The sequence below is a fragment of the Schistocerca americana genome, chromosome 4 (genome assembly GCF_021461395.2).
Source record: "Schistocerca americana isolate TAMUIC-IGC-003095 chromosome 4, iqSchAmer2.1, whole genome shotgun sequence".
Taxonomy (NCBI): Eukaryota; Metazoa; Arthropoda; class Insecta; order Orthoptera; family Acrididae; genus Schistocerca; species Schistocerca americana.
In genome coordinates this window covers 422,008,869-422,032,821 of record NC_060122.1, presented here as the reverse complement: position 1 = coordinate 422,032,821, position 23,953 = coordinate 422,008,869, and the positions used below count along the sequence as shown (strand labels likewise).

Sequence of the window (23,953 nt, the reverse complement as noted above, 5' to 3'; positions counted from 1 at the left end):
GATCATTACCCAAGTCTGTGCGGCCTTGGTCAAATTGCTAACATCATTTCGCTACGGCTGGACACGACATTGCATTTCATCCAACTACCGCCGTAGCTTCACAGTGAACCTGTTTGCACACAGTTCTGGTTCTGTCCCGCGTACTTAAACTTTGGAGCTCGTTTCCAGCCGCTGCGCCATTTCACTCCCATAATGATATGCACCTGTGATCTGAACCCCAGTAGAATGGTGTCGGAAAGTAACCCAGAACATGTATTCGCTTCTGTCTCTGAGCCACTTCTTTTACGCAAATGATCTTAGCGTGAGACGACATGTGTAATGTGTCTTCTAAACTCCCTTCTACTTCTCAAAGTGGAGAATCAGAAATAACCTTGCGTTCTTCATTGCTAAATCTACAATTTAGTAGGATTGCAGACAGTGACAGGAAGAAGGAATCAGCCGAATGGAATGGAAATCTGTAGATGTAGTGCACGTGTACAGCCAAACAAATGGCACTTTCAGAAAAAAACCTGGGTGATTTATTCAAGAGAGAAAGCTCACGAGCTGAGCAAGACAGTAACAAATTGGTCAATCTCTAGCCGTTACGCGAGTAACTACTCGGCCTGGCATGGTTTGAGAATTTTTGGCTGTCGTCCTGAGGGATGTCGTTCCAAATTCTGTCCAATTGGAGTGTTAGATCATCAAAATTCCCCGTTGGGGAGACATCTGGCGACCTTACTGGCCAAGATGGGGTTTAACAACAATGAGGACAAGATGTAGAAACGCTCGCTGTGTGCTGGCGGACATTGTCTTGCTGAAATGTAAGCAGATGAAGGCTTGCCATAAAGTGCAACAAAACTGGACGTAGAATATAGTTGACGCATCGCAGTGCTGTAAGGGTCCCACGGATCACAACCAAAGAGGTATAACTATGAAATGGAATGGCACCTCAGACCATCACTTTTTGTGGCATATGGCGGGTGACAATCAGGTTGGTATCCGACCGCTGTCCAGGACGTCTTCGCTGATCGTCAGGGTCTAGACCCTCATTGACTGGAGTTGAAATGTCTTCATTGATGAGTTCCCCATCGAAATGAGCCTCAATGACCAGCGAAGATGGGTATGGAGAAGCTCCAAACAGCGGTGGGAGACCAGGCTGACTGTTACCCGCCTTACAGCACGACAACTGAGTGATTGCCTGAGATGAAATTTAGTTTCATAGCAGGACACCTTTGGTTGTCATCCGCGGCGCCCTTACAGCACAGCGATACGTGGATGATATTGTACGCACCGTTTCGTTGCCCTTCATGGCAAGACATCTTGGGCTTACGTTTCAACAAGACAGTACCCGTACGCACCCAGAGTGAGTTTCTACTGCATGTCTTCGTGCTTGTCAAACCCCATCTTGGCCTCCAAGGTCGCTAGATCTCTCCCTAGTTGAGGGAGGTGGGGGTGGGGGCCCTGAATCTGTTCAGTGTATTCATCTCTTGGTCTCCCTCTACGATTTTTACTCTCCACGCTGCCCTCCAATACTAAATTGGTGATCCCTTGATGCCTCAGAATATGTCCTACCAACCGATCCCTTCTTCCAGTCAAGTTGTGCCACAAATTTCTCTTCTCCCCAATTCTGTTCAATACCTCCTCATTAGTTATGTGATCTACCCATCTAATCTTCAGCATTCTTGTGTAGCACCACATTTCGAAAGCTTCTATTCTCTTCTTGTCCAAACTATTTATCGTCAACGTTTCACTTCCATACATGGCTACACTCTGTACAAATACTTTCAGAAACGACTTCCTGACGCTTAAATCTATGCTCGATATTAACAAATTTCTCTTCTCCAGAAACGCTTTCCTTGCCATTTCCAGTCTACATTTTATATCCTCTCTACTTCGACCATCATCAGTTATTTTGCTCCCCTAATAGCAAAACTCCTTTACTACTTTAAACGTCTCATTTCCTAATCTAATTCCCGCAACATCACCGGATTTAATTCGACTACATTCCATTATCCTTGTTTTGCTTTTGTTGATGTTCATCTTGTATCCTCCTTCCAGGACACTGTCCATTCCGTTCAGCTGCTCTTCCAGGTCCTTTGCTGTCTCTGACAGAATTACAATGTCATCGGCGAACCTCAAAGTTTTTATTTCTTCTCCATGGATTTTAATACCTACTCCGAATTTTTCTTTTGTTTCCTTCGCAGCTTGCTCAATATACAGATTGAATAACATCGGGGATAGGCTACAACCCTGTCTCACTCCCTTCTCAACCACTGCTTCCCTTTCATGTCCCTCGATTCTTATAACTGCCATCTGGTTTCTGTACAAATTGTAAATAGGATTTCGCTCCCTGTATTTTACCCCTGCCACCTTCAGAATATAAAAGAGAGTATTCCAATCAACGTTGTCAAAAGCTTTCTCTAAGTCTACAAATGCTAGAAACGTAGGCTTGCCTTTCCTTAATCTATTCTCTCAGATAAGTCGTAGGGTCAGTATTGCCTCACGTGTTTCAATCACTAGACCATGGCAATGCAATGAAGTCTGTAGCCTCAGATTTCAGGACGCCTGTAATAAAGTTCATTAGAGATAGAATAACCTAGTTAGACAAGAACGAGGACGGAAATGGGCCTAGGCCTTTCTGCAGGAACCATTCCAGCATGTTCAGTTCATGAAACCACAGGCTGCAGCAGTCGCCGGTCTCTTAGCTCTCGGCGCCTTGACGCCTGCGCATTGCGCGCTGCGCACGGCCCTTCTGTTATCAGAGCGGCACCAGTATTACTCATTGTCGCTGTCGGTCGTTGTTTCAGAAGAGGTAGAGGCGCCGGCGGCCTGTCCAGCGATCGCACAAAGCTCCGCCGGCACCAACCGCAACAGCACCTGCAGCGTCACGTGCTCCTCCAGTGCTGCCAACTAGCACGCCACTAATCAAGCTCTCCTCCAGCCCTGAGACATGGCGCCCTTCCAAACTGAGGTGAGTACTGCTGTATTTTGCGCACCGCTACTGATGCACGCCACAAAACCAGAAAAATCGAGCGGTTGTTCAAATTTCTGCGAGAGCTGCTCCAACTTGCACAATGGATCCTAATTCAAAAAAATTTAAGTGTAAGAGACAAATAAGATTCTCGTCAGATGACTCCGTAGCGCTGCGTGTCCTAAATAATGCTATTATGCTTGTCTGATTTTCACTGTTTTATTTCATTTTCGAATGAAGCTCGATATTTTGAAATTGCTAGAAACAATGAGCATAAAAGCTATTTTCTGCGATCGATCATGACTTTATTTTGTTTTAATCTCAGTGACGTTTTTGCTACGCTTCATCACTGTCAAACATGCTTAAAGGCTTGTCACGGAAGGGTTAATTACGTTGCTAGATTCTCTACAATTACACCGATATATCCAATATTTAGACCATTTTTATAGCTCGACCAAACGGAGATGACACCTGGGACAGAAGTGCGTTTTCTTATTATTGTTGGTTCACAGCTCCCTAATTCTGGATCGACGGAAGCCGTTAGAAGTCGACCGACTTCAGTCCACAATGCTTTTTGGCCGACCGCTGCCAACATTGGTGATCCAATACCAGTGTTTACCGTAGCCGTTGGCAAGCGGTTGTTGCGCCGTGCAGTTCCAAACCAACAGGCACTCGTGTAGTGCCCCCGCACCATCACTTCGGCAGACTGAGCTACCTTCCTACACTCCCCGCACCCTCTGAAAACTTCTTCAGGGCGTCGTGAGCAAACATGATATGATATGAAATGCAACATCTTCGAAGCATCATTTTTTCCTTTCCTGATCTCCGCCCGGCGAGGTGAATAAGGCCCACTTGTAAAAAGTCGCATTTACTGTGGTTTCGTTTTTATTTACCTAGAATACACGAACAGTTACATATTTGTCTCCAAAGTACGTAGCACTAAGCTGAGCTTGTCATCACACGCTTGGCTGGACTATGTAACAGTGCTGCGAAAGGCATCCATGTCTCATACTCATAGTTCGTATGTTCGCTTGGCTATTGCTCTTGATTTTTTCCCCTCTCTAGGAGTGTCTACGATATATAAGAGGGACATCCAGCACTAGATCAGACTAGCAAAACCTTGTGTGTACATTGTGTAAATGAATTATTCATATTATTTATGCCACTGGAACACAGAAAAAGAACTTTCTCATTTTGTTAAAAAGCTTGAAATCCAGAGTGCATTGATTTTAAAACGTGCTACGAGGCGGTGCTTGACCACGAGACAGCTGGCACTAATGCTGACGGATGAATAAATTTGCGTCACAACGACTTACCACACAAAATGTGTATTTATTGATATCAGCTTTACAAGCTTCCATCTTCAGTCACCTTATAAGGACAAAAGACATTGAGCGCGAGTCCTGCACTGTTGTAAGGTTCCTGAATATGGGACCATTTCATTCACGAATCTATAGCATGTAAATCTGAAATCAATAAATACAGCTCAGTGCAGAAATTAAAGAACATGGGACTACAAATATTTTTATTCGGCGAAGATCGCTAAGTTTTGGTCTGCACTTTCTTCAGAGTTCTCAGATGTGTTACACCTCGCTCTTACTGATTTCGCTCTGTTTTAGGAATTGTGTCGAGTTGAAGTCGTCTGCTATTCTCAAATTCCTTAAATGCGCACAAGGAGGTTAGAATAAAGGGAGATGACTTTACCTGCGCTGAGAACAGACATTGGTTGAAGCAAGGGGTCAGAGCAGCCCATCATGTTGAATCCAAAATAACGGGTTTTCCCTTGAAACCCTGTGTTAAGATTTGCCCCTCTAGTTTAAGCCACTGAATTAGCAGTCGCGACCGAGTATGTACTTAGATGCTACGTATTTTTATGGAGGAATACTCATAATAAGACAGTGTTGCGAAATTTCATTCGTTAAGCATTCTCTACACCGTGGCAGAACAGCTGTCATTTTAACTCTGACTACGAGGGCGTACTGCAAAGTAATGCCTCTATGTGAAAACTCTTACTAACATTCTGCATCTTTATTCGATATGTCTACACATTTGCCGCCTTCTGCCGCTAGAGGGCTCCGAATTGTAGCGTTTACATGGCTGTGTGTAGCGTAACAATGTTGGTGCGTGAGAAACGGCATGCTGTGCGTTTCGAATTCGAATACTTCGTCCGCACATGGAGCAGCATCTCCTTCAGCATGACAACGCCAAAGCAGACAAGAGTGCTGCAACATCTGGACATTCCGACTCCTCGGATTCACTATCATCGATAATACTCCATACAGTCCCGACTTGGCCACATCAGATTTTCTTCGATTTCCAAAACGTAAAGAATACCTTCGAGGACTTCACTTTGATAGTGATGAAGCGGTGGAAGCAGAGGTGAGGTAGTGGCTCTGTCAACAAAGACAGACGTTCCTACGGTGATGGTATCAATAGGTCCGTCGTTGGGAGAAACGTGTTCGTCACCAGGGTGACTACGTTCGGAAATAAATATGTAGACATGAAGAATAAAGATACAGAATGCTAAAGTAAAAAAGAGAGCACTCAGTCTTCAGGCCACGAGTGGCCTACCGGTCATCCGACTGCCGTGTCATCCTCAAGGAGGATGCGGATAGGAGGGGTGTGGGGTCAGCACACCGCTCTCCCGGTCGTTATGATGGTATTCTTGACCGAAGCCGCTACTATTCGGTCGAGTAGCTCCTCAGTTGGCACCACGAGGCTGAGTGCACCCCGAAAAATGGCAACAGCGCATGGCGGCTGGATGGTCACCCATCCAAGTGCCGGCCACGCCCAACAGCGCTTAACTTCGCTGATCGCACGGGAACCGGTGTATCTACTGCGGCAAGGTCGTTGCCAATGTTAATGTATATTTTATTTAAAAAGCTGTAAGAACTGTCACACAATTCGGAGGCATTACTTTTCAGCATTGTGTTGTATTAACTGTAAGAATTAACGGTATAAACGGCATAAGATCGTTCCAATCACTTCACTACCAAATGTACGATTTTCAGAATGTAAGCACTGAACTGACGCCTTTTAGTCAGAGTAACAGGACAATATTGTATGAAACTTATTGATTAAGCTTATGTGCAACTAGGTATTACCGCTGAACTCAAAAGCTTACACTTAATATCAAGTAAAGCCTATCTTTGTCTCTCTCACTCTTTTTCCCTCATATAAGGACGCAATATATTTACATACTGTCAGTTTCTGTTGCCAGTTTTACACTATTAGGAATAATTTGTCATGATTTTAACTTACCATTACAATCTCTCTTCTGACTGCCTTATCCAAAATTCCTGAAAAAGTAATTTATTGTAGAGTAGCTTCACACCTTTGTAAAAATAAAGTTTTAACAAAATGTCAGTTTGGTTTCCAGAAGGGTTTTTCAACGAAAAATGCTATATATACTTTCACTAATGAAATATTAAATGCCCTGAGCAACCAGAAGTCACCCGTTGGGATTTTTTGTGATCTATCAAAGGCTTTTGATTGTGTAAATCATGGAATACTTCTAGATAAGCTCAAGTACTGTGGTATGAATGGGACAGTGCTCAAATGGTTTAAATCATACCTAACTGGAAGAGTGCAGAAAGTTGAAATAAGCAGTTCACATAATATATAAAAAACTGTTGGTTCCTCAAACTGGGGAACAATTAAGAATGGGGTGCCGCAAGGTTCGGTCTTCGGTCCTCTGCTGTTCTTAATATATATTAATGACTTGCCATTCTATATTGACGAAAATGCAAAGCTGGTACTTTTTGCTGATGATACAAGTATAGCTATCACACACAACAGACAAGAATTAACTGGTGAAATTGTAAACAATGTTTTTCAGAAAATCATTAAGTGGTTCGCTGCAAATGGGCTCTCATTAAACTTTGACAAAACACAGTATATGCAGTTCCACACAGTAAATGGAATGACACCATTAATAAATATAGACTTCGATCAGAAATCGGTAGCTAAGGTTGAATATTCAAAATTTCTAGGTGTATGCATTGATGAGGGGTTGAACTGGGAAAACACACTAAGGATCTGCTGAAACGTTTGAGTTCAGCTACTTATGCTATTAGGGTCATTGCAAATTTTGGCGATATACATCTGAGTAAATTAGCTTATCACGTCTGTTTTCATTGTCTGCTTTCGTATGCCATCATATTCTGGGGTAACTCAACATTGAGTAAAAGAGTGTTCATTGCACAAAAGCGTGTAATCATAATGATTGCTGGAGCTCATCCAGGATCATCCTGCAGACACTTATTTAAAGAGCTAGAGATCTTCACTGTAGCCTCAAAACATATGTATTCACTTATGAAATTTGTTATTAACAATCCAAACGAATTCAAAAGTAATAGCAGTGTACGTGGTTACGACACCAGGAGAAAGGGTGATCTTCACTACTCAAGGTTAAATCTAACTTTGGCTCAGAAGGGGGTAAATTATGCTGCCACTAAAGTCTTTGGTCACTTACCTAATAGCATCAAAAGTCTGACAGATAGCTATATAGCATTTAAAAGGAAATTAAGAGTTTCTTAATTGCAACTCCTTCTACTCATTAGATGAATTTTTGGATATAGTAAGTGGGTAATTTCCCAACCCACACCAAAAAATTAAAAATATTGAGTGTCATGTAATATTTTGTATAATGTAATATCTTATATGGACACCTTTCATTAACCTGACACGTTCCACATCATCACAAAGTGTCGTATTCATGATCTATATAACAATTACTAATCTCATCTAATCACTACTGCACATGTTTCCAATTATGATGATTATAAAAAGGATTTTCTTCAGCAAACTGATTATACACGTAAATGATCACTTCATATTCAACAAAATAATGCTCCATTGCTTTGTGAAAGTAAATCTAATTTAGCAAACAAAATAAACTTGCAACTTATTAACCAGTGTGCTTTACCAAAAATCTGGTTCACTGCCCTTCAAAGATAATTAAACTACTTGTTTTCATTCACTTTTATTTCTGTGGAAGCAGTCTTTAACATTCTCAGTATATGAGCTGTATTAGATGGCAATGCCAAGAGAGCTCTCAGATTCAGAAGTAAAGTTTAAACACTTACTCATAACTTCACTAACCATTAAATCAGTGGAATTCCATGTACATACATATTATCACTTGCGAAACCACGTGCCAAACTTTTCTACCACATGCTATTCTAGAAAGTGGAAATCAAGTATCAGATATAACGCTGAAATGATCATACACTCTTGTAGAATAAATGTTAAGCGTTGATGCAAAAGAGACAACTATCGTAAGAACGGCAAAACATAATGTAGCGGCAAACTGTCGTGAAAACTTTTCATTTACATTGGAGCACTGTTAAACACGGAAATACACATCAGTGTAGTTCTTCGTCTGCAATGCCATCATCACATGATTCACTATTTCGCTGCTTGAGGCGATAGCTTGGCTGCTGAAGAAATTTTATTTTCTTCCTGTTCGCATTTTAACTTCACACACACACACACACACACACACACACACACACACACACACACACAATGTACAACTTTCTCTTGATATGAACAACAGTGTCATAAGATGATGCATCTGGACTCAGTGGAACGTCTTTTGGTAACATTAGAAAACCATGATGCACAAAATTAGTATTACATTTCAAAGTTCGCGATTTGCATTGATTATTACTATTTTCTGGAGCATCAGTTTCAGAAATAAAAAAAAATCTTCAAAAATTATGCTTAGCACAAGGAAGAATAACAAAAAAGAATTAAAATATTGAAAATTTTAAATGATTAATTTGTTGCCTAGTCAAAACACTATTGAATTATCTCAAATGTAAATATATAGGTAAAATATACAGTGCATTGTCAGTTGATGATGATGATGATGATGATGATGATGATGATGATGATGATGATGATGATGATGATGATGATGATGATGATTTGTCCATGTTAACTTTGCAGTCTTGGACATCGTCATTTTTTGTACAATTATATCAATATCATGTCATTCCAAGAATGAATATATACATCAAGTAGCGCATTGTATATCATTCCACGCAATAATGTTATAAACACATTAGCACATTATATATCACTCTGTACATATAAGGATTATATACATCAATAAGCCAATTATAACAATACCACCACTAATATACTGCAGTATGTAAAAGAATAAACTAACAGTACTGCAGCTCAGAATTCTTTTAATGAGTATAAACATCTTTCTATTAACAAATTTCTCAACTTTCCCTTGAAAAGATTGCCTTGGAGTTGCTTAATATTTTTTGGCAACTTATTATAGAGTTGTCTCCCAGTTACATATGGACTGTGGTCTGTAGCTTTCTTGTTTCTCTGTATCCTATGTTAGTCACTTTTGGCTCGAGTATTGTAATTATGGGTGTCACTGTTCTTTACACTATTTTTCTCGTTCTCTTTTACAAACATTGTCTTACATACATACAATGAGTATGCAGTCAGTAATTTATAATTTTTGAAATAGTCCGTACAGGACTGGCGTTTGCTTATATTAGCATTTATCCTAACTGCTCTCTTTTGAAGCCTGAAAATGCGATCCATAGAGACAGTGGGTGCCCCACCCCAGACCTCGATCCCATATTGCAGATGTGAGTGTATTAACCAATAATGCACTTGTTTAAGGACAAGGGGAGCTATTATATTCGCAAGACGTTTTAGTAAGTAAATATTACTAGAAACCTTTTTACAGGTGGAGCCAATATGCTCTTTCCAAGTGAGATGTTCATGAATCAATATGCCTAAAAACTTATGTTTGTCAGACGTTTCAACTATAGAAAGTGATTGAGTATGAGTATTATTAAAATGTAGCAAGAACTTTATTACTACAGTCTTGTCCTTATTCAGTGTAAGCTTATTCACTGTTAGATATTCTGTGATCGTTTCAAAGTTCTCTTTATTGCTTTGGAATGCTGCCCACTCTGTACAACCCCAGCTAATAAAAGATGTATCGTCAGCATAGTTCACTAGTTTGGAGTTTTGTGGCTGTGTTATGTAATTAATACATATTATAAACAAGAGTGGTCCAAGTATACTTCCTTGGGAACTCCACAACTGAGAGTTCTGTATGCTGACTTTCCTGTTTGGATCTTACTTCCATTCTTATTATTTAGTTTTGTGCACTGTCTTCTACCACGGAGATAAGAACTTAGAACATTACGGGATAAGAGTAGTAGCTCTAAAATTACTAACTTGGATAACAGTACCGCTTGATTCACAGAGTCGGATGCTAACGTGTGACACTGGCTGGCAACAGGAAAGGAAAAGAAGTTTGTCAAATAAATAGGTTTCTACACTCGTACATTATAATAATTTTTGAAAACTGTAGTGCAACTTTTATTCTGCAAGTATGAGAGAAACGATGAAAAAAGTCAGTGTCTGATGCAGGCACCTGATGTTGAAGTTCGATCAGACAGCTTCGCAGAAGCGCTGTGAACATACTGTGCCGTATTTGACTGGTACATGTTATGATGTATTTGACTGGTGTGCTGTATTTCATCGCAATGCCCTGATCCACAAGCTTTTGCTTGCTCTGCCCTTCATGACCCTATATACTGTAGACATTAAATTCGGCGAGTGAAAACCAAAAGCAATGTTTTAACTACAGCATTTACCTGTAAAAGTAGCAGCTAACTATCCATTTATGTTCTTGCATCCATAGCTAACACAAATTGACGTAGATTCACGTTTGTATTTCAATGAATAACACTACGATACACAATGTCTTAGTCTCGGACACATGGCGGAGTTGTTGGCTTCGCGCTTGCGGAATTAGGGCATCTTGTTCAATTCACGTCACCTGACTGGACATGCGTTGTGTAATTCGTGCACAATGTCCTGAATCAGGGCTACGTAATTGTAAATAGGCTGAAGCCGGTAGAAGTCGATAGGTTGTATGCGACGAGTGGCTTGTCTCCGGAAGTTACCAACATTGGCAATCTTTCAATAAAATATATGCGTGTAGTAGCCATTTCGAAGTGATTCTTGAATCGTGTAGCGCCCAACCGGTGAGCAACACACGTGCGGTACGAGTACTGTGCGAGGAAAACTCAACTTGTTCCCCCAGCACCGCCATTCTCCCCGCGGCTGTCAGTATGTTGGGTTCCGATTGACGGAGCTTGCTTCCTCCACTTCCCACACCCCATGAAAACTCGGCCAGGACGTCGTGAACAACTTATGGCTCTGAAGAGCTTTGCCTCTTGAATACACGAACATCTACCCTGCAAACCATCTTAGTGTGGTGATGGGTGCTCGTACCACTGTCATTTCTCCCCTTCCTTGTTCCATTTACAGATGGAGCATGTGACAATACTGTTGGTAAATCCATTTATGGGCTCTAATTTCTCTGATTCTCTCGTCATGCTCATTTTGCAAGACGTATGGGGAAGCAATGTTGCCAGACTCTTTGGAACATACACTTTCGAGATTTCTGCAGTAAACTTCTCTGCGATACACAGTGCCTGTATCTGGAGTTTGTTCAGTAATTCCGTAACGCCTGCTAAACGATATCGTGAGGGAAAGCGCTGCTCTTCGTTGGATCATCATCATCATCCTCTTCTTCTTCTTCCTCTTCTTCTTCTATGCATCGCATAGAGAGTACAAAAATCGATGTCCACTATGCTCAACCTTCTTCCACACCATAACAGGAAAGAAGAAGGTGGTGATAAAATACCAAATCGATCATGTAGCAGTCGCACACAAGAACTGCAGAGAAATCATGAACGTATAAGTCAGAAAGTGGTGCAAACACAGTCTCCGATCATTATCTCACCAGAATCAGGCTGACACTAAACTGAATAAATTCGAAGACCACGGCGATACCAAAGTTCGATATGATAAAATTACAGTTATCAAAGATCAAGGGGCAATGAGAGGAGTGGTAGCCTCGACCTGGGAAAAAATTCAAAGAGAAAGTAATCAATAAAGCGAAAGAGAAAATTATTCTAATCAGGAAGACGACACATCCATCGTGGAATGATACATATTATAAAGCAAGTGAGGGTAAGAAAACAGCGTACCGATGATTGTCAGTGAAAACCTTGTAACTCTGTGTGTTTGTGACAACCCTTAATTCTAGTAATCAGTAACTCCATTATCAAAGCGAGATTTCTAAGTGCATGTATTTCTGATCTGTCAATAACTAGGTTCCTACTATACAGTTATAACGTAGCAACTTTGTGTATATGCCTACCGTCGATACAATACCTGGAACAACGGCAAAACAAAAGTTAATGTGGCAACGTTCGTAGGGACGAGAAATCAGTAACTGACAAGAGACATCGGGAGAGTCAAAGGAGAATATGAAAAGAACCAGTTAAACCGAATAGAGTTTATGAGCCCACATTACGAGAGACTTCCACAAGACATTTAAAACCAGAATCGTTGGGTACCGAGCACAGAATATGGGGGGAGTTCAGTAAGTAATGCAACACACTTTTTCTTTAACAGGTTGGTTTTATTCAGAATGCCAATAAACCACATTATCCCCATACTCTGTCGGCTATAAAACCGTATTTTCAAAATAATTTCCGTTCATTGCGACGGCCTCGTGACACTTTACTGCGAGGGCCGGTATGCCCGCAGCACTCCGTCTTCAGGACACGACTGGCCTACCAGGACCATCTGACCGCCGTGTCATCATCAAGGAGGTTGCGGATAGGAGGGGCGTGGGGTCAGCACACAGCTCTCACGGGAATCGGCGTATCTACTGTGGCAAGGCCGTTGCCTCCTTTCCTGTCTTGCCTTAATAAACTTCCCGTGGTTTGCCTGGTCTACTTGTTTAATCGACTAGCGTGGCAGACTAACTTGGCAGCAGCTACGATCAGCTTCTACCTGGATGAAATGTTTTCTGCAGCCGTTAGCCATCAAGCCCATCCACGTGCATTAGCCCTCAAGCAAGCAACTGATTAGCGGCCCGTGTTAAACATAGCTTGTAATATTCTAGGAGTCCTTGCCACTTTAGTCTATTTTCACGCTACTTCAGTTTCAGGAAATTATCGAAGACACTTGGAAGTTGATCCACGTAAAAATACAAATGCTGTGTTTTGGGGTGAGGGGGAAGATAGTAATCATAGTGACTCCTTGCGCCCTCTCGCCCATTGAATCTGCGCCTGGAAAGATGGAGCGCTCCTCCGGAAGCATTTTCATAACACGTATCCTTATACACCGACCGTTAAGAGAGGACCATTCCCTCTTGGCTATCTGAGTGTCCGATATTACGCCAGTATTTGTTTTTGCGTGGCAGAAGCGCTCTTGAACCTTCGTTTTGTCATACGTGCACTTCACACTGCAGGCATATACATATAAACAGACAGATTCCATCCATAGGCGTCCAGAAGGGTGAAAGGGGAGAGGAGGGTATGTGGGTCATTTTCGTCACTCTACCGCCACTCTCCCCCTCTTACGATCTTCCTGGAATCCGGAGTACAGAGTTTTTAGTCCAGAATGTATTTTCCCTATGCTGCAGAGTATACGTAGGTATGAAACTTCCTCGCAGACCAAAATTGTGTGCTCGATCTGGACTCCAACTTAGAACCTTTGCCTTTCGTGGGCAAGTGCTCTACCGGCTCAGCTCCTCGTACTTACAGTTTTACTTCCACCGGTTCCTCATCTCCTATCTTTTAAACTAGCTATTACCAGACTGTCTCCACAATAATCCTTTCCTCCAACAGTGTTAGCCTCGCAAGTTTCGCAGGAGAACATCAGTGAAATTTGGAAGATAGGTCGGAAATAATGCTGTGAGGAAGAGTCACGTATCGTAGAGTGTCACGTAGGGTAGCTTAGTTGGTAAAGCACTCACCCACGAAAGGCAAAGGTCGTGAATTGAGTCCCGGTCCAGCGCACAGTTTCAATCAGGCAGGAATTTTCCTAGAATTTTTCAGAAAAATTCCCGCCATTTGACTGTTCATTTTCTTTTGTTGTACACAATCATGATTTCGGCTTTGTAACCATTCCCAAGTGGATGTTGAAATGTTAAAATATATCTCACCTGTCTGTCAACATGTCATCGTAAAAAATACGTACTTCTGGTCTTTTGAACGATGACATGTCACAGACAGGTCAAATATATTTTAACATCTAAAACATGCATTTGAGAATCGCTACTAAGCCGAAATCATGATTGTGTATGGCAAATGAACCATTAAGTCAAATAGCTGAAATTTCTTTCAAAAACTTCTATATGACTGTGGCTCCCCACGAAGGAAAGATCCTTAACTTTCATAGTTTTCGTTCATTACAGAATTCTCATACAAGTTCAGAAGTGAGTGGATAACGATCAGTTCTCTGGAATTTAATGAGTTTGTGTCACGTATAACATTCTTGTTGCCTGGCACGTCTCGAAATGTACCGGTCATGGCTATTTCAGTGCTTTGCCTCACCCTGGATAATTTTTTCTGGACCCTCATGATCACATAGTATGTGTACGCATCATTATGAAAATAAAGTGGTCAGACTGGGTCAGGAACACGGAGGTGCTTTGAAGAGCTACTGGTGCATTCTGGTACCATTTAGAGCCAAATCCCACATACTGAAAAGACCCGTGAGGATAGCGGTGCGCGTTGGCACGCCATTTTTGGGATTTGGGGAGGCTCGGTGGATTAACGACGAAGACAAGTGTGTTGGCTAGCATGTATGTCGCTTTTAGGCCATTTCTCACAGCCGACTAGTTGAATGCCGGGCTGGTACCCAGTTGCTTACAAAGAGTTTGGGGGGCACGGAGGGGGTAGGGGGACAAGAGTTATCATGCTGTAGGTGCCAGTTGCAGAGGGTTGCTAAATGTTCTCAAAGACAAACAAGGTTTTCCGGAAAATACATTATTATTAGAGTAAATTATATATACTGCATTACTGAATGTGTTTCTGGAGAGAGGGGAGGGGGGGAGAGACCAATGAAGTGATGTGCCCTGACCGCCAGTTACGTTCGATAGGCCACTGCTGGTATCCCCGTTCTGCCACAGCTACACAAATAGCAAACATTTAGGGCACGTTCCCACACTTCCGCATGGGATGCAAATTCCGTCCCGGTGGGCGTGGAGGGAGGTGGGGGGAGGTGTGTGTGTGTGTGTGTGTGTGTGTGTGTGTGTGTGTGACTTGGAGGCCATCCGACCAACGTCAGGCATCAGGCTACTCTCCAGCACTGTCACAGACAAATCAAACAATTAACATGACGATCCTCTGAAGATACGGGATAAGGACCAGGAATAGTAGTAGATATACTGAGTTTTTCTCAGAATTTCCTAGCTAGCCTCGAAGTCCAGTGCTGTGCCACGAAAGCTGTGAAGTATTTGCAAGGTTGGTATTTCTTTGTATTAGTTGTTATATCGGAGAAACTGCAACATAACATATTTGTCCACAACATCAATGGGATATTTATGTTATGCACTTTGGCACTTTGCTTCTAAATACTGTACTTAAATCGTTCCCCCTGATATAATATGCACACCATCAACTTACTAAACGTCAACATGTTGACTGCACTTTCTAGCCAGCACAACAAATTTGGGCGTGCTCCTGCAAAATTAGTTATTGTTAAGCTTAGATTCCAGTGAGCAATGACAAAATTCAGTTTTCTCGTAGTGTGCATCACGACGAAAGGTGGTAGAGAGTCTAGAAAGTGGCAGAGCTTTGAAATGTTTGGCGCGTCCACGTCTGGCAATCGCTGGCATCTGTTGATGTTTCGGTCCGCTTCTGGGCAAGTCTGAACATGGTGCAGTCTCTAGGAGCATTGTTGCCCATACTTCCATTCAGTGTTGTCCACAGCACAAATTGTAATGGTTGGCAAGTCGGTGACCGGTCACCGATAGTCGTCTGAACTGGAATATCCACACCGGGACACTAAACTGCCTCACCGAGCCACTGTGACCCAGCAGTGACTCACCCTCGCCACATGTGACGGACACGGTTACTGTGTTTGCAGCTGTCACCGCCAGACATGCATTAGTTTGAATTGGAGTGTTCACACTGGAACACGAATGACAGCGCTGTAGATTTGCCATCCGGCAAGAAGTCATTTCTGAGCCAGTGACGCGAAACATTCATTGTACGTTACACTGCACGCATTGTAGCCACGAGGTTAGATTTGATTAACACGGAAGATTTTGGAAGTGAAGTAGAAAGTCGTCCTGCTATTTAGGATGTGAAAAACGATGACTGTAGCAACAAAGTGATGAAAACGATGCGTGGCGAGAAACTATAACGAAGTTTGTACCTGATTTCAATGAGAAGAGCATGGATGAGAAAAACAAAATTGGTAAGTTGTATGTTCCTTGTTCAAATTTAATACCTTATTTTTCGGACCGTAAAAGGCTAGGGAAATTTAGTTGCTACCCCTGTATGAATCCATTTCACTACCTAATCAGTTGGCAATACCTGCGGTGTCTGACTCAAGTGATCCAGGAATGTTCACCAGTCACCGTGAAACGGGCATAACTAGTACTCTCTCTCTCTCTCTCTCTCTCTCTCTCTCTCTCTCTGTGTGTGTGTGTGTGTGTGTGTGTGTGTGTGTGTGTGTGTTCTTGGATTTGTAATAGCTTTACTATCGTTACCAACATCGAATTAAAATTTGTGCTAACCTTTCTGCCTTTGTTATAAATGCTAATGCGTATCATGAGACTGAAAAGATCAAACGGACCACTCCGCATGTCAGTTCTAAGATAGGCGAATCTTTCCTCTGGTGTTTCGGACGATATTTACAAACTGCTTTGTATTTTATTTTGACCATCAAATATTCTTGTAGTAATTGTAGCAGCAGACCAGATTGTGTTCGTTTATTAGTCGGGCACATAAAAATAAGTATCGGTGATATAGACAGCGTACGGTACGGTATTGTTTTTCTTGATTTGTGAAACTGTTTTCCATTGACCCAGAGTTAAATGAAATATTCCACGAACAGATTTTTGATCATGTTGATCTTAAAGTGTGTACGCAGGACCTCAGCTAGAAGAAGACGACGGCGAAGACGAAGAAGAAGAAAAGAGATAAAGGTATTGGAAGGGCGTGCGAGTGGCGGCGGTGGTGTTAGTTTCACAATGAATGACGAAACAGTTTTGAAGTTTCACAACAAAGGCCCTGGATACACTTGCTACTCCTCACTATCTATTACATGTTATAGCTTTCTTCAGACTAATACTGAAAGTCCGCCTATCTGGCGGAGCACAATGAGAGTTCAATTTGCGAGGGGGGAGGGGGGGGGGGGGGCGCTGTCCTCGATTGCCACTTTGCCACTCGTTGCTGGGTGTATAACAACGAAACAAAGTTAAAACTAACATAAGAAACAACAGTTAAAAGCAATCTGATGACTCTTAATCAGTGATACCAGTATTTTGATTCTTTGTATTTCAATTTATTTGCATCGTGTTGCTTTATGATAGTAACTACAATCTTTCTGATGCATCAAATATCAGACTATACGCTTGTCTTCTGTGAAATATGAAGATAATGCTTATCTGGATGGCTGTCAGTTTTCTTTTTTTATGCCCTGGAGTTCCACTCAGATAAGATGCTGGATGTTAGCTCACTCAAAAACTGTAATAAATGTGATATTATCTCCTACAGCTGTCTAAGTTCAAGTTAGGGTTAAAGCTTAAAAGGTTGATCTTTATTTAGCAATAGTTAGAGTGTCAGCCTCCATCTCCCACATCTCTCTCTCTCTCTCTCTCTCTCTCTCTCTCTCTCCTCTCTCTCCCCCCTCTCTCTCTCTATCTCCGACCAAACATGTAGTTTAAGTGAGAAGTGGCAAGTTCTATTACTTCACAAGAGACTCACTTGTGGCAGTCTCTAATGCTGACAACAGGATCCGTATGAAGAAAATGGGAGGGTGGCTTTCCACAATGACAAGTACTTATTCTTCAAAAAGCGAGGTCAAAGGAGGGGGATAGGCGTTATTGTTGGACATTTTATCTGTTATTGCTGAAATTTTAGCATGAACAACCACATAGAACCATTCATTGCATGAATTCCTACTGATGTTATGCAGCTTAAATGTTTACGTAATATCTTCAATGTGGAAAATGTAATGTTGCTCAAGGATATTGGACATGTACCAAATAGAACTAACAACGGATGCAAAATATCTACAAAGAAGGGCTGCACAAATGTTCTCAGGTTTGTTTGACTCTCAGAAGAGCATTATGTTGAGAAAAATGAACTGGCAGAAATTTTAAGACAGAGGCTAACCATCCCACAAAAATCTCCTTACACAGTTTCAAGAACCAGTTCTAAGTGAGGAACCCAGAAGTACAGCACAGCTCCTTATGTGTGGTGGTCATATGTAGGCCCTAACAAGTTGCGAGAGATATGGTGACTGTGTGTGTGTGTGTGTGTGTGTGTGTGTGTGTGTGTGTGTGTGTGTGTTTCCTTCTCTGAAGAATGCGTTGTCTGAAAGCTAAATGTGTAACTGTCTTTTTGTTGTTTCTGTCAGCAACTCGACATTTCATCTTCATGGTGAGTGGTAACCTATCCTTTTCCTGTTATTGTTGACATTCCAACCTGCAGTGTTTGTAGCTGGTAATATCTTTTGATAGATTCACAAGACATTGTGTCATTTGTAAACCAAAATTGAAACACTTAAAAAGTTTTCATGAGTTAGTGCGACAAGATGAAGAGCCATCTTTAAGCACGCAATTAGGTACCAAAACAAAGTAAACATTATTTCTGCTGGTGCAGACAATAAACATTAATATTACCTAATAAACAAAAAAGTATTAAGATGTTTGCATACGTAAGATTTTAGAGGGGCTGTTCAAAGCATATCTGAATCTTTCCCAAGTAAAAAAAAAAAAAAAAAAAATCATGCAGTTGCCATATGCCATAAGGAGCCTCATTTCAGAATATCGATACTGCTTGGTGAGTACATCACAAATAATGAATTGCTCACCTTCCGCTAGATAAATACATTCCTGCAAACAGTTAGTAATATGTGCTTTAAATGTTCAGGAATGTAAAATTTTGCATTTCAGAAAACCAAAAATCATAACATCCTATGACTGCAATAAAAATAAATCACAGATGGAATCCTTCAACTTTTACAACAGTGATATAAAATAGAACAATCATGTTGGCTTGGTAAATCTGGTGGCAGACTGTGGTTGACTGGTGGAATACTGGGGAAAAAGCATTCAGTCTACAGTTACAGTACTGGTGGAATACTGGGGAAAAAGCATTCAGTCTACAGTTGCATACAAAATGTGTGAGACCTATCCATGTTGCGTAAGCATGTAGGGCCTGTACCAAAAAGATGAACACGGTGTATTTAACATACTCAAAGATGGGGGAGCACAAATTGTCACAGGTTTGCTTGAATCATGGGAGACCATCACACAGATACTGAAAAAACTGAACTTGCAGACTCTTGAAGTTAGTTTTGCCTATCTTTTAAAGTTTTTAGAACCAACTTTGTGATGAATTTAGGGAAATGCAACCATCTTCTACTTACCACTCCCATAGTGACCATGAAGATAAGATTAGGTTGTTGGACTAATTACAGCACGCATAGAGGCATTGAAGTAATCATTCTTCCTGCACTCGATACATGGATGGAATGGGATAAAGCTCTAATTGGTACATGGGAAGTACCCTCTGCCACGCATTCCAGTTGATTGCAGAGTTTTGCTGTAGCTACACACACATACTGGAGACTTTCCATTCCAGAAATATGTCTTATTATGTACAGAACAAAACGAGAGTTCCACCAACAGAAGTGCCAAAGTGATTGTTCAACTTTCTCAACGTAATTCTCAATATGCTTTTAATGATAAATAAGGATTATCAGAACCTCCACCAAAAGACAGATTACGCTGTTAGTGGGATTTACCACACAGCCACATACAAACAAAAACTTGTCAGTTTTAGTGAGAGCTTGTCTCTTAGAAGTATGTTGCACTGAATCTCTCTTTAAGCAGATGCGGTCTCTTTGTCAGAGGGTATAGCCACAGGATCAAGCAGCATTGTCAAAAGACGTCCTGCTGAACTGTTAGCAATTGTTCAAACATTATCCCAGCTGAAGACTGAGGCACACATTGGAACAATTCGTGCCTGTTGTCTGGGCTCAGAGGTCATACTTGGGTCATTCCAACATCTGGCAGAGAAGATTGAAGACCAGCTGCGCATGTGGAGTTTCAATGAAGCTCACAATTTGCAGCATTGTTCCTAGAACTGATCATGCTCCTTTTTTCCTGCGTCGGGTGGAAGGACTGAATGAGAGACTTTGAAGGTTCTGTGACAAGCTAGGCTGCAACTTCTTGGAGTTTGGCCATAGGGTTGAGAACTGTTCGGTGCCCTAAATGGGTCAGGTGTGCACCACCCATCAGAGGCTGCTACCCAGGTAGCTGACTGTATGTGGCATGCATGTAAAGGTTTTTTGGATTAGGCAGCTCTGCATCCAATCCAGATAACAATAGCTGTAGGAAACCCTGAGGTATTGGTGTAAGTTCAAGAGAAATGACTCCCACTGGTGAGTGTGTTAAAATCCTAACCTAGTGGTTAACTGTTGAAAGCGTTCACAACAAAGTGCTGGAGTTAGAACTGCTCCCAGAAAGCAGTGAAGTTAACATGATACTAGATACAGAAAGCTGGTTGAATCCTGAAATGATAGAGGAGTGGGATTTTTGGAAAAAAATAAAGTTTATATCAAAAGAATAGGCAAATGGGAAATAGAGGTGGTGTATTTGTCACAGTAGACAAGAAACTCAAATCCACTGAGATAGAAATTAAGCTGCGTGTGATATTGCTTAGGCAAGACTCAGTATCGGGATGGGCATAATGTAATACTTGTATCCTTCTGTCACCCACCTGACTCATCTCCTGATGTAACTGAAAATTTTAAAGAAAATCTCAGATCACTTGTACTTGAGTCCCCAAGTCATACTGTAATCATTGGTGGATGCTTTAATCATCCAACAGTTAACTGGGAAAATTACAGCTTTGTTAGTGGTGGACATAAGACATCCTGTGAAACAGTACTAACTGCCTTCTCTGAAAACTACCTACAATAGATGGTTAGGAACCCCATTCATGGTGGAAATAAATTGGAACTAATGGCAACAAAGAGACCTGACCACTTTGAATGTCTCCAGATTGAAACTGGTATCAGTGATGCGGTTGTGGGAATAATGATTACCAAAGTATAAAGAATAACTAAAGCAAGCAGAAAGATATATATGTTCAGAAAACTAGATAAAAAAATCAGTAGTGCCATATCTCAATGAGGAACTTGAAACTTTCAGCACAGGGCAGAAGCATGTAGAGGAAGTATGGCTCAAGTTTAAAAGAATAATTGACCATGTGCTAGATAGTTATGTACTCAGTAGAACACTCCATAATGGGAGGGAACTTCCATGTTAATATAATCACTGTAAAGAAACTTCTAAGGAAACAGAGATCACTGCATAAGAAGTGTGAAACAAATATCATAGGGCTATAGATAGAGAGATGATGATCAAAATGCATTTGGTTGTCAAGAGAGCAATAAGTGATGTCTTCAGTGACTACCATAGCAGAATATTGTCAAATGATCTTTCACAGAACCCAAAGAAATTCTGGTTGCGTGTAAAGGCTATTAGTGCCACTAAAGTTTGTGTCCAGCCCATAGTGAATGACACAGGAACTGAAATGGAGGGTAGCAGAGCAAAAGCTGAAATGCTTAACACCATTGTCAAATGTTCCTTTACAAAGGAAAACCCAGGAGAACTGCCCCAATTTATTCCTCATACTACTGGAAAGATGAATGAAATAAGTATTAGTGTTAGTGGTGTTGAGAAAGAGCTGAAATTGTTAAAATTGAACAAAGCCCCAGGGCCCGATGGAATCTGTCAGATTCTATACTGAATTTGTGGCCGACTTTGCCCACCTTCTAACTATAATCTATCATAGATTCCTTTTAGAAAAAACTGTGCCAAGTTCTTGGAAAAAAACATAAGTCACCAAGTCACACCTGTCTATAAGAAGGGTAGTAGAAGTGATCCACAAAACTATCACCCAATATCCCAGACATGAATTTGTTGTAGAATCTTAGAACATGTTCTGAGCTCGAATATAATGAGGTATCTTGAACATAATGACATCCTCAATGCCAACTAGTACAGGTTCTGAAAACATCAGTCATGTGAATCCCAACTTGCACATTTCTGACATGACGTACTGAAAGCTTCGGATCAAGGCAAATGCAGTATTTTTGGATTTTGAAAGAGCATTTGACTCGGGACTGCATCTATGCTTGTTGTCAAAAGTTTGCTCATATGAGGTATCAAGTGAAATTTGTGGCTGGATTGAGGAATTTCTGGTAGAGAGGACCAGCATGTTATCTTGAATGGAGAGTCATTGTCAGACATAGAAGTAACTTAGAGTGTACTCCAGGGAAATGTGTTGGGACTCCTGCTGCTCATGTTTTGTATTAATGATCTTGCCGACAATATTAACAATAACATCAGGCTTTTTGCAGATGATGCATCTATCTGTAACGAAGTACTATCTCGGAGAAGCTGCATAAATATTCAGTCAGATCTTAATGAGATTTCAAAGTAGTGCAGAGACTGGTAACTTGTTCTAAATATTCAGAAATGTAAAACTGTGTACTTCACAAAATGAAAGTCATTGTCTCCTATATCAGTGAGTCACTGTTGGAATCATGGGTTTAATTCTCCATAGGGATATGAAATAGAATAGTTACATAGATTCAGTCATGGGTAAAGGAAGTGGTAAACTTCATTTTTTAGTGTAATACTGGGGAGGTGCAATTAGTCCATAAAGGAGATTGCTTACAAATCACTTGTGTGGCCCATCCTAGAATGTTGTTAATACACGAGACTTGTGCCAAATAGGACTAAGGGGGGAATATTGAATGTGTATAGAGAAGGACAGCATGAATGTTCACCGGTTTGTTAATTGGTGGGAGGCAGTCACAGAGATACATGAAGAACTGAGGTGAAAGACTGTTGAAGAAAGACGTAAAGAATCCTGAGAAAGTCTGTTAATAAAGTTTCAAGAACCAGCTTTAAATGGTGGCTCCAGGGATATGCTACAATCCCCTACATACTGCTCACAAAGGGACCATGAGAATTAGATTAGAATAATTACTGCATGCACTGAGGCATTCATAAATTCATTTTTCCCACACTCCATATGTGAATGGAACAAGAAGAAACACAAATAACTGGTATAATGAGATGTACCCTCTGTCGTGCACCTCATGGTGGTTTGGAGAATATAGATGTGGATGTAGGTGTAGGTGTAGATTTCCCATGACAGTCTCCAATTACAGAATGAATGTTTTGCTTTCCACTGAAGTGTGTATTACTGTGGATCTCCTTGACAAATTAAAACTCTTTGCTATTGTGGGACTCACAGGCACTCCACTTTTGTTAGCCATGTTTTTCCAGTGGAGCTTCCACATCTGGTACTCAGTTTTAACCTGCCAGGAAGTTTGTCTCTGTTTATTTACCACAGCAAGGCTGAATAGTTATTAGTTATTTAATAATGTGTTTATTGGCTGCTTGTAGATTACCCTATAAAATATAATTCTTGTCCATGTAATTTGTGACTTGGCTGCAAGTGGCCAAACAAATAATCTTTTAATGCAGATAATGAGTTATAAGTATGAATTGCTATTACATGGATGTGCACAAAAGAGTCAAAGAATAGGTTCACAGATAATAATAAACAAGTGACAAACATACAACTGAAAGTGTGCTATATGAGATCTCATATATGTAAAAATGATAATTAATCGAAACCCTCAGCTGCCAACAGGTTGTTGTTGATATACCTCAATGGGGACAGCTGAAAATGTGTGCCCCTACTGGGACTCAAACCTGGGATCTCCTGCTTACATGGCAGATGCTCTCTCCATCTGAGTCACTTAGAGGACACTTTGTTTCTCTTGAATTACTCAAAAACTTCAGGTGAAATAGTTCCTTGCACAAAATTAAACTACATTAAATTTCCTCTAAAAAAGAAAGGTCCTCTTCATTTTTTTCTCTCC

General features: G+C 41.0%; 1 protein-coding gene across 4 annotated transcripts in view; it reads left to right on the top strand.

Moving 5' to 3' along the window:
* LOC124614002 (glucose transporter type 1) overlaps positions 1–23,953 on the top strand; it is a 499,751-nt gene that overhangs the window by 171,528 nt on the left and 304,270 nt on the right. For all 4 annotated transcript variants that reach the window (XM_047142810.1, XM_047142809.1, XM_047142808.1 and 1 more), the window contains exon 2: positions 2,787–2,950. In XM_047142810.1, the coding sequence (XP_046998766.1) occupies positions 2,930–2,950 (21 nt within the window). In that variant the 5' untranslated portion in view covers positions 2,787–2,929. The remainder of the gene's footprint in view (positions 1–2,786; positions 2,951–23,953) is intronic.